This window comes from Eptatretus burgeri, chromosome 13 (assembly GCF_056783735.1).
Source record: "Eptatretus burgeri isolate ZD-2024b chromosome 13, Ebu_testis_v1, whole genome shotgun sequence".
In the NCBI taxonomy this organism is placed as follows: Eukaryota; Metazoa; Chordata; class Myxini; order Myxiniformes; family Myxinidae; genus Eptatretus; species Eptatretus burgeri.
Genome location: NC_140973.1, coordinates 59,835,626 through 59,848,511, shown reverse-complemented (window position 1 = coordinate 59,848,511; position 12,886 = coordinate 59,835,626). Strand labels below are relative to the sequence as shown.

Genomic DNA, 12,886 nt, shown 5'->3' with positions numbered 1-12,886 from the left:
CCGCTGCACTGTCCTGTGACGTCACGGCCAGTCTCCAGAGAATACCAAAAGGGGTTTACGCAGACACACTTACCCTATCCCGTGTCCCTATCTAATTACGTGACAATTATCATTTCCCCCCTTGAAGAAATGAACATTTACTAGACAACTTATCACCACTGAATTGCTACTTATTACATCGAGATCCTGGTAAACTCGAACAGCATGGCATACCTAATTAAACATCCTAATTACTCTTTGAATGCATACCCCCCCCCCCTCAAACGTAACAATATATATATATATATATATATATATATATATATATATATATATATATATATATATATATATATATATTGTTATGCCTGTGGAAATTCGCAGAGCACCAAATAGATCCTTAGATCAGTTATGCCGATAAGTCTGTGTTCAGATAGATTTCCCCACCGTTGTCTAATGGGAATTTATTCGTGTGATGAGGGCTGTGATCTTTGAGGTAGCCGTTATTCTTTTGCTATCGTTATTTTGGACCAATCACTTTACAACAACCACCTCCACCACCAACATCGCTCTGCCCAACCGCATTTCAACAACGCCAACCACAGCCACCATCTCCCAAACCGCATCTCCCCCAATACCCAACGGAACAACATCGCTTCACCTTCAACTCCGTGGGCGCCGCCATTTTTGTGCCGGCGATGGTGATATCGCTGCAAGCAGACGCGGGGGTTTCCTCGCCGCGCAAGTCGGTGATTTCACGCATGTCCGCTCGCCGTCTTCGCGCACGTCCGCTCTGCGCAAGCTTCGCCTCGGAATTCGGATCAGGAGAGCGAGAGGGGCGGAGCCAGTGGGGGTCAGAGGTGAGAGTGCGGAGATCAGATCTCGCCTCACAAACCCTATAAAACGGCGCGCAGAGCGCCAGTTCAGTCAGTCTGGAGGGGTCGAGGAACTGCGTAGAAGTCCGGAGCTTGCAGTCGGTGGGGAAGCTGAGGAGAGCGGAAGAGACGGGAGCTGTAGGCGCAGCCCAGCATGCCGTGCCGTGCAGAGCTGCGCGTGCATGTACGGGACGGGAAAGAGCCGGAGGGAGCTCGCCAGCCAGCACCGAACGGTCGGAGGTGATCGGGCTTCGGGACAGTCCGAGCATCGCTGAGGGACGGACGGGTTCTTAAAGAGAGCATCATCTCGGAAAGAGCATAAGGCCTGTTCGTTCCTGAGGCGTTGCCGGCTGGGCCCGAATCACCGGGCCGTCAGACGAGGCCTGGGCCGGACCGCGGCCGTAGGGACGGGACGTTGCAGGTCGCCCCAGTGAGGTGAAGGTAACCAACGCGGCCTCGCGGAGCCTCTGCGGTCAACACGGCTCCGTGCAATAAAGACCCAAAGAGGTCCAGTCTACCCCTCGTCTTTCCTTGCTTAAGAATGAATGTTGTGGTGCCATGTCCGCAAGTAGAACTGTATAAGTGACTGTACATAGATAGACGGTATTAGCTCTTACGTTCGCATTACTTTTGCTTGATTGATACATGACTGCATGCGTGTTTTGTATACGTGCCTTGGTAATAAATGTGCTTGTTTAAATGTTAACCCGTTCATTGCGTCCTCTTCCCTTAATTGAGCTGCCATCTTGCTCTCAGAATATAGTTGGTTTTTAAAGAGCCGGTAAAGTGATCGGGTCCAACGGGGGTCGCGATAACACCCCGCTCGGTTATCCCAAACGGAGCGAGCTGCCTTAAGCGGCTCGTGTCCCAGCGGCCCCGTTGAGGTGGAATCTCTCGGTAATCTACCCGCGCGATTAATTAGGTACATCGACATTTCGGCGATTGACCCTGTAGCATGGGTAGAGTACGGACAAGGTTGTGGTGTGCTTAAAACACACCTGTGGCTGGTTTTCGGCGTTGATCCGGAAAGCCGCGACTGGATTGTCCGTCCGGTGGGTGTACGGCCGCGATTCGGCTAAACGCGGCTGTCCGCACGCCGGCGGGAGTCTGTAACAATATATATATATATATATATATATATATATATATATATATATATATATTGTTGTGGTTACCAGATTCGCAAACCACCATTCAGGTCCCTTAGGTGAGGTATCTCGGTAAGTGCATGTGTAGTTAGGCCCAAACCCGTTGTCTAGTGGGAATACATGTCATTTATACGTGCTGCGACTCTTCAGGATAGCCGTTTTTCTTTTACTATCTTTATTTTGGACCAACCGCCAGGATTACCATCACAATTACAACCACAACCACCGCTTCACCACAACCGCCACGACCTTTACCGTCACAACTCGCCACCATCGCATCACCGTCATCTCGCGCCACTCATGGGCACCGATGCTGGACTCGTGTAGGGCGCACGTTGAACAGCGTGTACAAAATCACGGATTTTCTGCTTCAAAAACGGATCGAAAACGACACACGCCCACTTTTTGCCGTCCAATCGGTGAGCGAGGGCGGGTGGCCCCGCCCCCAGGGCGATCGATATATGCAAATTTGTGGATCAAAAAGCCTTCACGCCCACTTTTTCTCGGGCCAATGGGGAGCGAGGTGAAAGGTCAAAGGGAGGGGGTCAAAGGCGAAGTTACGGGGGGATAAAAGGACGGTGTTCGTCAGTCAAAGGAGTCGTAAAAGTCGGAGCGAAAGAGTCAGCAGAACGGAGGCGAAGGAGTCGGAACGAGGCGAAGGAGTCGGAACAGAGAGTCAAGACTTCGCGGGCGGTGGAGCTGCTCGTCGTGTGCGTTGGAGTCGGAACGGAGGGGACGAGCTGTGGAGAGGCGGCGAGTCGGACGAAGGGTGCTCGCGTCGTGCAAGGAGCTGCGCGCCCGAGGGAGGCCGGCAGCGCGACCTGGCCGAGGTGGAGACGCTCGTCGCACATAATAAAGATCCTCTATACCCCGAGCATCAGCAAACCCGTCCTGGTTCCCCCTGCGCTAAGATAGTGCGACCAAGGGGGCCCCGTTCCCACCCCCTGCCAGGCACTGTCCACGAGGCCCGCGGGTTGCGGGGCCATCGCCGCTCCGCGTCTCATCACCAGACGGGTAGGCCCGACCAGGTCTCGGCCCCAGGCCTACCTCATTCTTGAGGGTATTTCTTTTCCTTGGTTTTGGGTATGTGTTGTCGGCGCCGTCTGTGAAGTAGAATTGTATAAGTGTTGCCGTGTGCTCGGTAGTCGGAATTAGCTCTGCACTGTGTTTTCACTTTTATGTTTGCTTTTTGTGTAAATGGAATTGTGTTTTCTTTTTTGTGTGCATTTGGTGGAATTGTATTTGTGTGCTTTCCGTTCGTCGCGAATAAATGTGCTTTATTGTTGAACTGTTTCCCGCTTCGCTTCGCCTTTTACCCATTGAACCCCCATCTTGCTTCACGTAAAGGGTTGGTAGTGGGCTGAATACGCCCGATAATTAATCGAACCGTCGAGGTCGACGATAACACCGCTCGGTTATTCTGATAGTACGGAACGGGTCGCTTAAGTGGCCCGTGTCCGAAGTCGACCTGCGGCGAGGTGCGATCGCCCGGTCTACCCTCCGCGTGGGTACTTAGGTAGTTCGAATTTGGCGAGCAACCCTATCCCACGCGGGGGCTGATTGGCTCGATCGCGGTGAGACCGAAAGGTCCACCCGTGACTGGTTCCCGGCGTTAGTCCGAGAGGGTCACGACTGGATTGTCCGTCCGGTGGGCGACGTGCCGCGATTCGAGTTACGTGGCCGTCGCACGCCGGCGGGCGCGAAGACCGCAACACTGGTGTCAGGAGTGGGATATAAACTCATCGCCCTCCTCGCGGCACTGGTATTGGAGAGCGGGACAACAGGCTCTCCTGTCTCCAGCGAAATTCACGGGAATCGGTCCAGGGGTGAGAGAAGCGACCCCCGATTCCCTCCAAATTACGAGCGAGCAAATTAACCCTTCGCGAGAAGCAAGATGGCGTCTCAAGGCGAGCGGGAGCCGGGGGTATTAGAAATGTATATGTGTAATAATGTAGAGTCCATGGTCCAGGATGGAATCCCCGAGCAGGAAATGTTGATTGTGCAGGAACACGGACTCGCCCAACTGAACCCAGAACCTGAGGTGGGTGCGGCAGCGGCCGCAGTGTATGACACCTCCCCTCCCCCTCTCCACCAAAACCCTTCCCCGACCCCTGCCGAAACGGCTCACCCAAGCGCACCCGACATGACCCAGCTATTCACCATGCTGGCAAAAATGTATGCGGAAACGACAGCAAAGATGAATGCGAAAATGATCGAAAAAATGGATGCAAACACAAATGAAATGAAAAACGAAATGAATGAAGTGAAAACGACGATGGATGCGAATACACAGCAAATGAGGGAAGAGATGAAAGAGCTGCGGGGTGAGACGCAGAACATGGGCCGAAGCCTGCAGGCGGGCATGAAGGCCGTGAGCAGGGAACTTAAAATGGCGACTCCACGTGTCGGAACAAACGAGCTGGAAGGGGGTGCAACGGCTGACGGGCCCGCGGTGGAGGCGGGTGAAAAAATAATTCGTGGAACGTGTTGGGCGAGGGTCGTGACGATGACCGAAAGGGAAAAATTAAATGGGGAGACCAAAACGTGTGAGACGAGACACGAGGTGACGACAACGGAAATAATAGTTGAGACAAGGGAGGTAAAGGGTGAAGAGTTGGCAGTGACGGTAGCCGGGAAGGGAACCATAGAGGAAAGACTACACGAGGAAGACGGGGTAAGTGACGCACACACACACACAGAGGTAGCGGAGAGAAAATTGGGGGGTGAGCTCGCGGAGCGTGCAGGGACCCGGTGCGAGCACCTGGATGGCCTCCTCCAGGAACGAGGGGAGGGAGTATGCCCCCTTAAGGCGAGTCACGACCAGGTGAGTTCGGTCGTGCTTTGCGAGGTTGAGGGGACGAGTGCTGTGGACGGGTGCACGGAGAGCTTGGGGGGTGCAGAGGCCCCGGAGACCCTTGTGGGGACACAAATCCCCAGTGTGGTTGTCCCTGTGTGTGTGGTGCAAGGTGTGAGTGCGTCCCCGTGTGTGGAAGCGACCCCGTGTGTGAGTGGTGTGGTGGCGATGGTGCCGGAGTGCGTGCTTCCCAGCACGCCGTGTGTGGATGAGGCACCGTGTGTGAGAGAGGCCGTGTGTGTGAGTGAAACGGCCAGTATGAGTGAGGCACCACGTGTGAGTGGTGTGGTGGCGATGGTGCCGGAGTACGTGCTTCCCAGCACGCCGTGTGTGGATGAGGCACGGAGTGTGGATGAGGCACCGCGGTTGAGTGCCCTCGCGTGTGTGGGTGAGGCACCGCGGGTGAGTGCCCCCGCGCGAGTGAATGGAGCACCACGTGTGAGTAGTATGGTTTGTGTGAGTAGTGAGGCACGCGTGAGTGAACGGCCGTGTGCAAGGTCGCTGTGTGCAAGGGAGACCGTGTGTGTGAGAGAGCGGTATGAGAGGGAGATGTCGGTTGGCATGCGGGAGCACGCAGCCGCGTCTCCCCGTGTGAATGTGATGGTGTGGACTGTGTGCGTCGTAACACGCAGGTATGCGTGTGTGGAATGGAGACGGAGACGGCGACAGAGGAGAGAAAGCCGAGTAGCGGCTGTAGTTGTTTCGAGGACCGTGCCGGGTTTGCCCAGCAGTGAGCACGCGGTTCGTGCTGTGCAACGCACGAGACCACCACGTGCTCGCTTGCGAGAGTGAAGTCCCGGTCCGGAAACGCACGCGGTGGATTTGCCGATCCCGCGGACGGACAAAGTTTAGGCAGGTAAATGGATTTGGACCAGACGGGTTCTCCACGCGATCGTGTGTGTTCAGCTCCAACGGGCAAAGCACATGTGTTCGCGTGGGGAACCCCTCGAGACTTGGGGCTTGTTTTTTTTCTGCGCACGGTGACGTCATGGCTGCACGTGTGGTTGGAATCCGGCAGGAGGGGTATCTCTGCCGGATGGTAGCGTCCAAGGAGGGACGAGGAACACGTGCAGCTGCATGACGTCACGGGCAGGTGCAAAGTGCGCGAGCTCTGAGTTGCCGCGCAGGTGCTGGGCATGAAAAAAAAAAAAGGGAAAAACAAGCCTCACTTTCGGGTGCAAAGGATTCCTGGGCAAGGGGTGAAAGACCCCCTTACCTGGGCACAGGATCGAAACTAGTTAGGGGGAAGGGTTAGCTTAGTTAGACCGACTTCATGGGGCAGGGGTAAGTCCTCATGGAGTCCGTGGAATGGATTAGTTAGAGGGATTGTAGCGAGATTTAGGTTGGGAAATAAAATGGGATTATTTTGGAGACAGAGACAGACTTTGAGTGTGTAGAGTTGACGTAGTTTAGCTACGTAGTGTTAAAAGGAACGTGCTGTAGTTTAAGGGACGACGTGGGAGCACGAGTTAGTTAGGGGAAGTAGTTAGAAGGATGGCAGAGTTCAGTGGTGTGTGTGTTGAAGAGTTGGTGAGTTGTGAGGTGAGTACTTGTTGAGTGAGTGAGGCCAGCGGGTCTGTGTGTGTGGAGTGAATGGGGAATGCATGGTGCGATGAGTGATTGGGGGGAGGAGTGACTCCCGCCCAAGGGACCCCGGGGTCAGAGTAAAGTGAGTCAGCTGGGTTAGTCAAATTGAAAAATGGAGGTCGTTTTGTTGTTGGTGGGAAAGTAGGCTCGAGACCCATTTGGAGGGGTGCAGGAGCCCTGTTGACGGGCTTGGGAGCGTGGCTGCGAAAGGTGAGTATCGCTGAGTGGGTACCCCGGGCACCAGGCTAGTCGGCCGCGGTAGGCCATGGGCCCATGGGGGGGCCGCGATAGAGTAGTGGGCACGGGTGCGCCTGCTTGGTGCGGGGGCCCGGGGCGCCATTAGCCGCGTGGGCAGTGCAGTGGGCACGGGTGACCCTCGGAAAGGGGCCCGGGAGGCCGGCCTGCCACGTGTGCGTTTCAGGGGAGGTGCCATGGGGGGCACTCCCCGGTGTTAGGGAGCTGGTAGGCTCGGAGGCAGTGTAGTGCCCGGGGGTGCCATAGCGGGAGAATCGGCAGAGGGTCGTGCCTGCCAAAGTGAGCCACGTGTCCCAGCCAGGAGACCGTGTGAGGGCACGGAGAGAAAATTGGGGGGCGAGGCCCGAAATTGTGAGGACACCAACACAGGCGACGGGAATTTGGGTTGTTAGAACCAATAGTTTAAGCGAGAGGCGCTTGTTGAAAGCCCCGGGGTAGTTTAACTGTTAAATGGATAGGGTAGATTAGGAGATGTACCCCTCCGCACCATCCATCCCCTCGCTGTCGTTGTGGGCCGCTGGACCCACTTGGTGTATAGATCGCCGAACTCTGGGGAGGCCATTCTGAGGCTTGAGTTGGGCCTCGACACAGGACGTTAGCTCTCCCTTATTCCCCTCCGGGAAGGGAACGTAGGGGTTGGGAGTAGGTTAGGTGACAGGATAGGTTAGCCGAACAAGGACGATAAAGGGGGTTAGGGGACGATTTATAGTGGGGAAGTAAAAATAAAAACAACAAAAAAATAAGTTGGGGCTAAATTGGGGTTTGACAAATTAAGGGAGTGGGTATGTACAGTGACAGGCAAAGGCGATAGGTTGGGAGGGAGACAGGTAGGTAGGTCCGAGCCCGCCTTCCAAGTGGCCAGCACCACCGCACTCCCTCCACCAACCTCCACTGAACGGCAAAGGCTGGCCACTTCATCGGCTGGCCGTGTTTTGCTTCAAGGCGGAGGCCGGCCAAGTTCATCGGCAGCTGTGTGCTGCAAGGCCTGTGCCGGCCAGTTCAGCTGCTGGCTGTTTTTCTTCGAGGCCTGTGCCGGCCAGTTTGTCTGCCGGCTGTGTTTGCCTGCAGCGGCCTTCTTCTGCGGGCTGAGTTTGCCTGCTCACCTTTGCCATGCCCACTGCCCATGTTCACCAGCCCCGTTCAATTTTTGCTTTGCCCCCCCTGTTCATTTCCATGTGCGCCAGGATCAAGGCAACAGTTTGCAAGCTGCGAGAACTGCCCTGTTGGCAGCTACAACACGGGCCTGCAGTGGCAGCCCGTGCACCGTGTTTTGCGTCCATCCATTCATCCATTCGTTCGTTGTGCTCATTGCGTGTGCCACTTGAGCTGGCACGGAGACTGCGTTGTGCAGCCCAAGCACCGTTGTGGTTCACTGCGTTCAGTTCAAAAGGGAAGGCCTTGGACTGCGTGTGAGCAGCCAGCCACGTTCCGTCACCTGCATTGTTTGAGTCAGAGACTGCATGTGGGCAGCCCGGCTCCCTGCGAACTGCTTTCTTTTTGCAGAGTTCGATGATCCTGGGCCATGGTTTAGTGTAAAATTTGTAAGTTAAGGTTAAGATGTACTGTAAATATGAGTGCGCCCCCCGGCATGTCTGTCTAGCGCCGGCAATTTTATTTAAGTCGTCCGTGTGAGTGAGTTTGTTTACGTAGTTACGCAGCCCTCAGGTTATTTATTTTGGGGACACGAATACCATGAATGTCGCACTCAGGGATCCGTAGGTAAAATGTACTAGGGGAAAACTACACATGATGGCACACGAAAATTTGACGACTCGGGACGAGTCTGTAAAAAGGGAAGGGGGTAGTGTTGTGGTTACCAGATTCGCAAACCACCATTCAGGTCCCTTAGGTGAGGTATCTCGGTAAGTGCATGTGTAGTTAGGCCCAAACCCGTTGTCTAGTGGGAATACATGTCATTTATACGTGCTGCGACTCTTCAGGATAGCCGTTTTTCTTTTACTATCTTTATTTTGGACCAACCGCCAGGATTACCATCACAATTACAACCACAACCACCGCTTCACCACAACCGCCACGACCTTTACCGTCACAACTCGCCACCATCGCATCACCGTCATCTCGCGCCACTCATGGGCACCGATGCTGGACTCGTGTAGGGCGCACGTTGAACAGCGTGTACAAAATCACGGATTTTCTGCTTCAAAAACGGATCGAAAACGACACACGCCCACTTTTTGCCGTCCAATCGGTGAGCGAGGGGCGAATTGGCCCCGCCCCCAGGGCGATCGATATATGCAAATTTGTGGATCAAAAAGCCTTCACGCCCACTTTTTCTCGGGCCAATGGGGAGCGAGGTGAAAGGTCAAAGGGAGGGGGTCAAAGGCGAAGTTACGGGGGGATAAAAGGACGGTGTTCGTCAGTCAAAGGAGTCGTAAAAGTCGGAGCGAAAGAGTCAGCAGAACGGAGGCGAAGGAGTCGGAACGAGGCGAAGGAGTCGGAACAGAGAGTCAAGACTTCGCGGGCGGTGGAGCTGCTCGTCGTGTGCGTTGGAGTCGGAACGGAGGGGACGAGCTGTGGAGAGGCGGCGAGTCGGACGAGGGGTGCTCGCGTCGTGCAAGGAGCTGCGCGCCCGAGGGAGGCCGGCAGCGCGACCTGGCCGAGGTGGAGACGCTCGTCGCACATAATAAAGATCCTCTATACCCCGAGCATCAGCAACCCCCTCCTGTTTCCCCCCGCGCTGAGATAGTGCGACCAAGGGGGCCCCGTTCCCACCCCCCTGCCAGGCACTGTCTACGAGGCCCGCGGGTTGCGGGGCCATCGCCGCTCCGCGTCTCATCACCAGACGGGTAGGCCCGACCAGGTCTCGGCCCCAGGCCTACCTCATTCTTGAGGGTATTTCTTTTCCTTGGTTTTGGGTATGTGTTGTCGGCGCCGTCTGTGAAGTAGAATTGTATAAGTGTTGCCGTGTGCTCGGTAGTCGGAATTAGCTCTGCACTGTGTTTTCACTTTTATGTTTGCTTTTTGTGTAAATGGAATTGTGTTTTCTTTTTTGTGTGCATTTGGTGGAATTGTATTTGTGTGCTTTCCGTTCGTCGCGAATAAATGTGCTTTATTGTTGAACTGTTTCCCGCTTCGCTTCGTCTTTTCCCCATTGAACCCCCATCTTGCTTCACGTAAAGGGTTGGTAGTGGGCTGAATACGCCCGATAATTAATCGAACCGTCGAGGTCGACGATAACACCGCTCGGTTATTCTGATAGTACGGAACGGGTCGCTTAAGTGGCCCGTGTCCGAAGTCGACCTGCGGCGAGGTGCGATCGCCCGGTCTACCCTCCGCGTGGGTACTTAGGTAGTTCGAATTTGGCGAGCAACCCTATCCCACGCGGGGGCTGATTGGCTCGATCGCGGTGAGACCGAAAGGTCCACCCGTGACTGGTTCCCGGCGTTAGTCCGAGAGGGTCACGACTGGATTGTCCGTCCGGTGGGCGACGTGCCGCGTTTCGAGTTACGTGGCCGTCGCACGCCGGCGGGCGCGAAGACCGCAACAATATATATATATATATGGCAATCACTGTCCACTCCCATCCCACCCCCCCCTCCTTGCCTCCTCCCAAACATGCTTAATAAATATAATTTTACACTTATCCTGTGCATCGACATGCCACAGAGAGGACCTTCCCATTGGTGTTAAGGAATCCCACCCCAGCTATAAACTGTCATCCCAGTGTTTCTCAGACAGGATGATTCATCGGTGTGTGTGCTGTCCCTCGGATAGGCATTAAGCGGGTGTCCCGTCTGCCGGCATTCGTTGGTAGACGTTGAAGATTCCATGATGTCCTTCGCAAAGAGTAGGTGAGCCATCGTAGGCACCATGAACAAGTTAAAAAAACTCCTGCCCCAACCAGAAGAGGGCATTGCATCAGCGGCATAGCCACGCCCTCAGCCAATGATGCTACCCCGCAGCGTTGTGCTACATACAAACAAAGAATCGGTGTTAAGCATAACAATCTTGGTTTGGGGAGAACACACCCATACCCACGTGGTTGGGTGTTTTTGCCGTTCAGACTGCAAGATATCAACTTCTTGGACAAGTTGATCTGAAAGTTCTCCAAATCTTATGTTGTGCAAAGGCATGCCCCCTTTTCTGCAGGTAAGTTTGCAAGTATTTTCGGCTTCTTTAAAATATTTGTGAGCCGTTTCATTCCAACATCCTTATCTGGCAAGCCTGATACATGTTCACACCACCCCGATGGATCATATTGCTCGAGGATTACGCACATGCACACCGAGCGGTCTGGGGCGGATGAAGTCATATTGAAAGCTATGAATTGGTTGATAGGTCCAGAAAGATAAAAACCCTCAAACGCACAACTCATACAGGAGTACATCTCCACAAGTTGTGAGAATAAAAAAAAACAGGACAACATCAAAACTCACATTGCTTAAAGGATGTCTACTTTCAAGGAAATCCGCTTCTATGAGGTAGTACCCCTGCCGGCACGTTGCACGAGACATTGTACTGCTTTTCCATTGGATCAACAGAGATATGCATGCTTACCGACAAGCTGCTATCTCGCTTGGGTTTAAATTCCAAACCAGCTATTGTCAGTCACCCTGGTCATTCGCATGTCAGGAGAGCAATCAATGTGGGTGCCATCCTCAGATGGATGTAAAGCCGGGTGTCCCATCTATCGGCACCGGTTGTTGAAGATCCCACGGTGTGCTTTGTGAAAAGTAGGCGAGTTATCACCAGCACCCTGAACAAATTACAAATTCCTGCTCCAAGCTAGTGGGGGGAGGGGGGGCACTGCATCAGCTGCACTGCTACTCCCCCAGCAATGATGCAACTAACAGCCACATGCTGCACAAAACTCTATACAGGCCCAAACTGGAGTTGCTATTCCATCAAAATATCATTTAGCCCATTTTGATAAGTACAGAATAGCAACAACAACAACAAAATCATAGCCTCACCAGGCCAGGCACAAGTAATCTCATGTTAATGGGTTATTAGTTGTAACCAAGTCCACAGGAACCAATGAGCTACCCTGCAGTCTGACCATGTTGATGACCCTTGCACATTTCATACATTCTACCAGATACAGTGTGTGTGTCTGTGTCTGTGTCTGTGTCTGTCTGAAACGTTTTTTTATTCAACGGTACTCTACCACACTATAAACCTTGCCTCCTCCCCCCAACCAGTGAAATAAAAATAACTTCCACATCATTCACACCCAAAACTTACCTTTATCTCTTGCACTTGATACTTGTTGGTGGTTTCATTGTTGTCGTCGCTACAGAAACACGAATCGGTGGATTTAAATTTTAATTATAAATCATCCTCAACCCTTCCTCCACCCCCCCCCCCCACCAACACATAGTGCGACCAGTTTTCTGTTCAAATTTCAAGACAATCAGATGAAAATCAATGCCACGTGACATCCAAATAACACACTCACGAGCAAAATGAAGTTGAACTGCTTTTGGAACAGCAAACGGAGTCTGAGGAACAGAAAACAAACTGAATAAGCACAAAGCAATACGAGAGACACAGAAACACTCCTAAACTAGAACAGCACTCAATAGAGAACATACCTACACCAAGCTGGACAAGTTAGGTTTTGTTTCCCACCCATAGGCTGGATCTGGATCTGGACATGGACCTGAAACAAAATCTAATTGCCTTGTTCTTGACCACCAACCAACTCATCTACCAAGTTTTGTCACAAGTTATCCACAACTTTTTGAGATATCATGCTATGTATCATTTCTTGGCCCCATCTCGCAATGATTAAAAATCACTTAAAAAAAAAAAAAAACTAGATGGTAATTCATGCAATACATACCCCACGCAGTCTTGAGAAGGACTTGGTGCAAGCAAACTCTTTTGTTTAAGGTTTTTTTTTTTCTTTCTCTGATGCAATGACTGCCAGACCAGACCATGTGACCGATGGCGCCATCTTTATCAAACCATATTTTTTCCCCATCGGTAGTTGATTAGTGAGAAAAATTTTTTGTATTGATCAGTTAAGCGGTTTCCCCTTACGAAGATGTTCAAAGATTTTCCCTTTTAGATCAACTATGGCTCCCAGACCACGTGACACACGAGTCATTTTTTATAAAAATCCTGTTCGTATTTCATGTCAATCAGATTAAAATTGACATTTTTAGAAATTATGGCCTATGTTGACCTTTTGGCCAATGCTTGACCTCAAAAATAATTGGTAG

The 12,886-nt window shown here is 52.7% G+C and overlaps 1 protein-coding gene across 3 annotated transcripts in view; it reads right to left on the bottom strand.

Annotated features, from left to right (window-relative positions):
• The window catches only part of LOC147014582 (uncharacterized), a 32,020-nt gene that overhangs the window by 17,711 nt on the left and 1,423 nt on the right, over positions 1-12,886 (bottom strand). For all 3 annotated transcript variants that reach the window (XM_085852665.1, XM_085852663.1, XM_085852666.1), the window contains exons 2-3: positions 12,118-12,160; positions 11,904-11,952 (exon numbers count right to left, since the gene is read on the bottom strand). In XM_085852665.1, the coding sequence (XP_085708791.1) occupies positions 11,904-11,952; positions 12,118-12,160 (92 nt within the window). The remainder of the gene's footprint in view (positions 1-11,903; positions 11,953-12,117; positions 12,161-12,886) is intronic.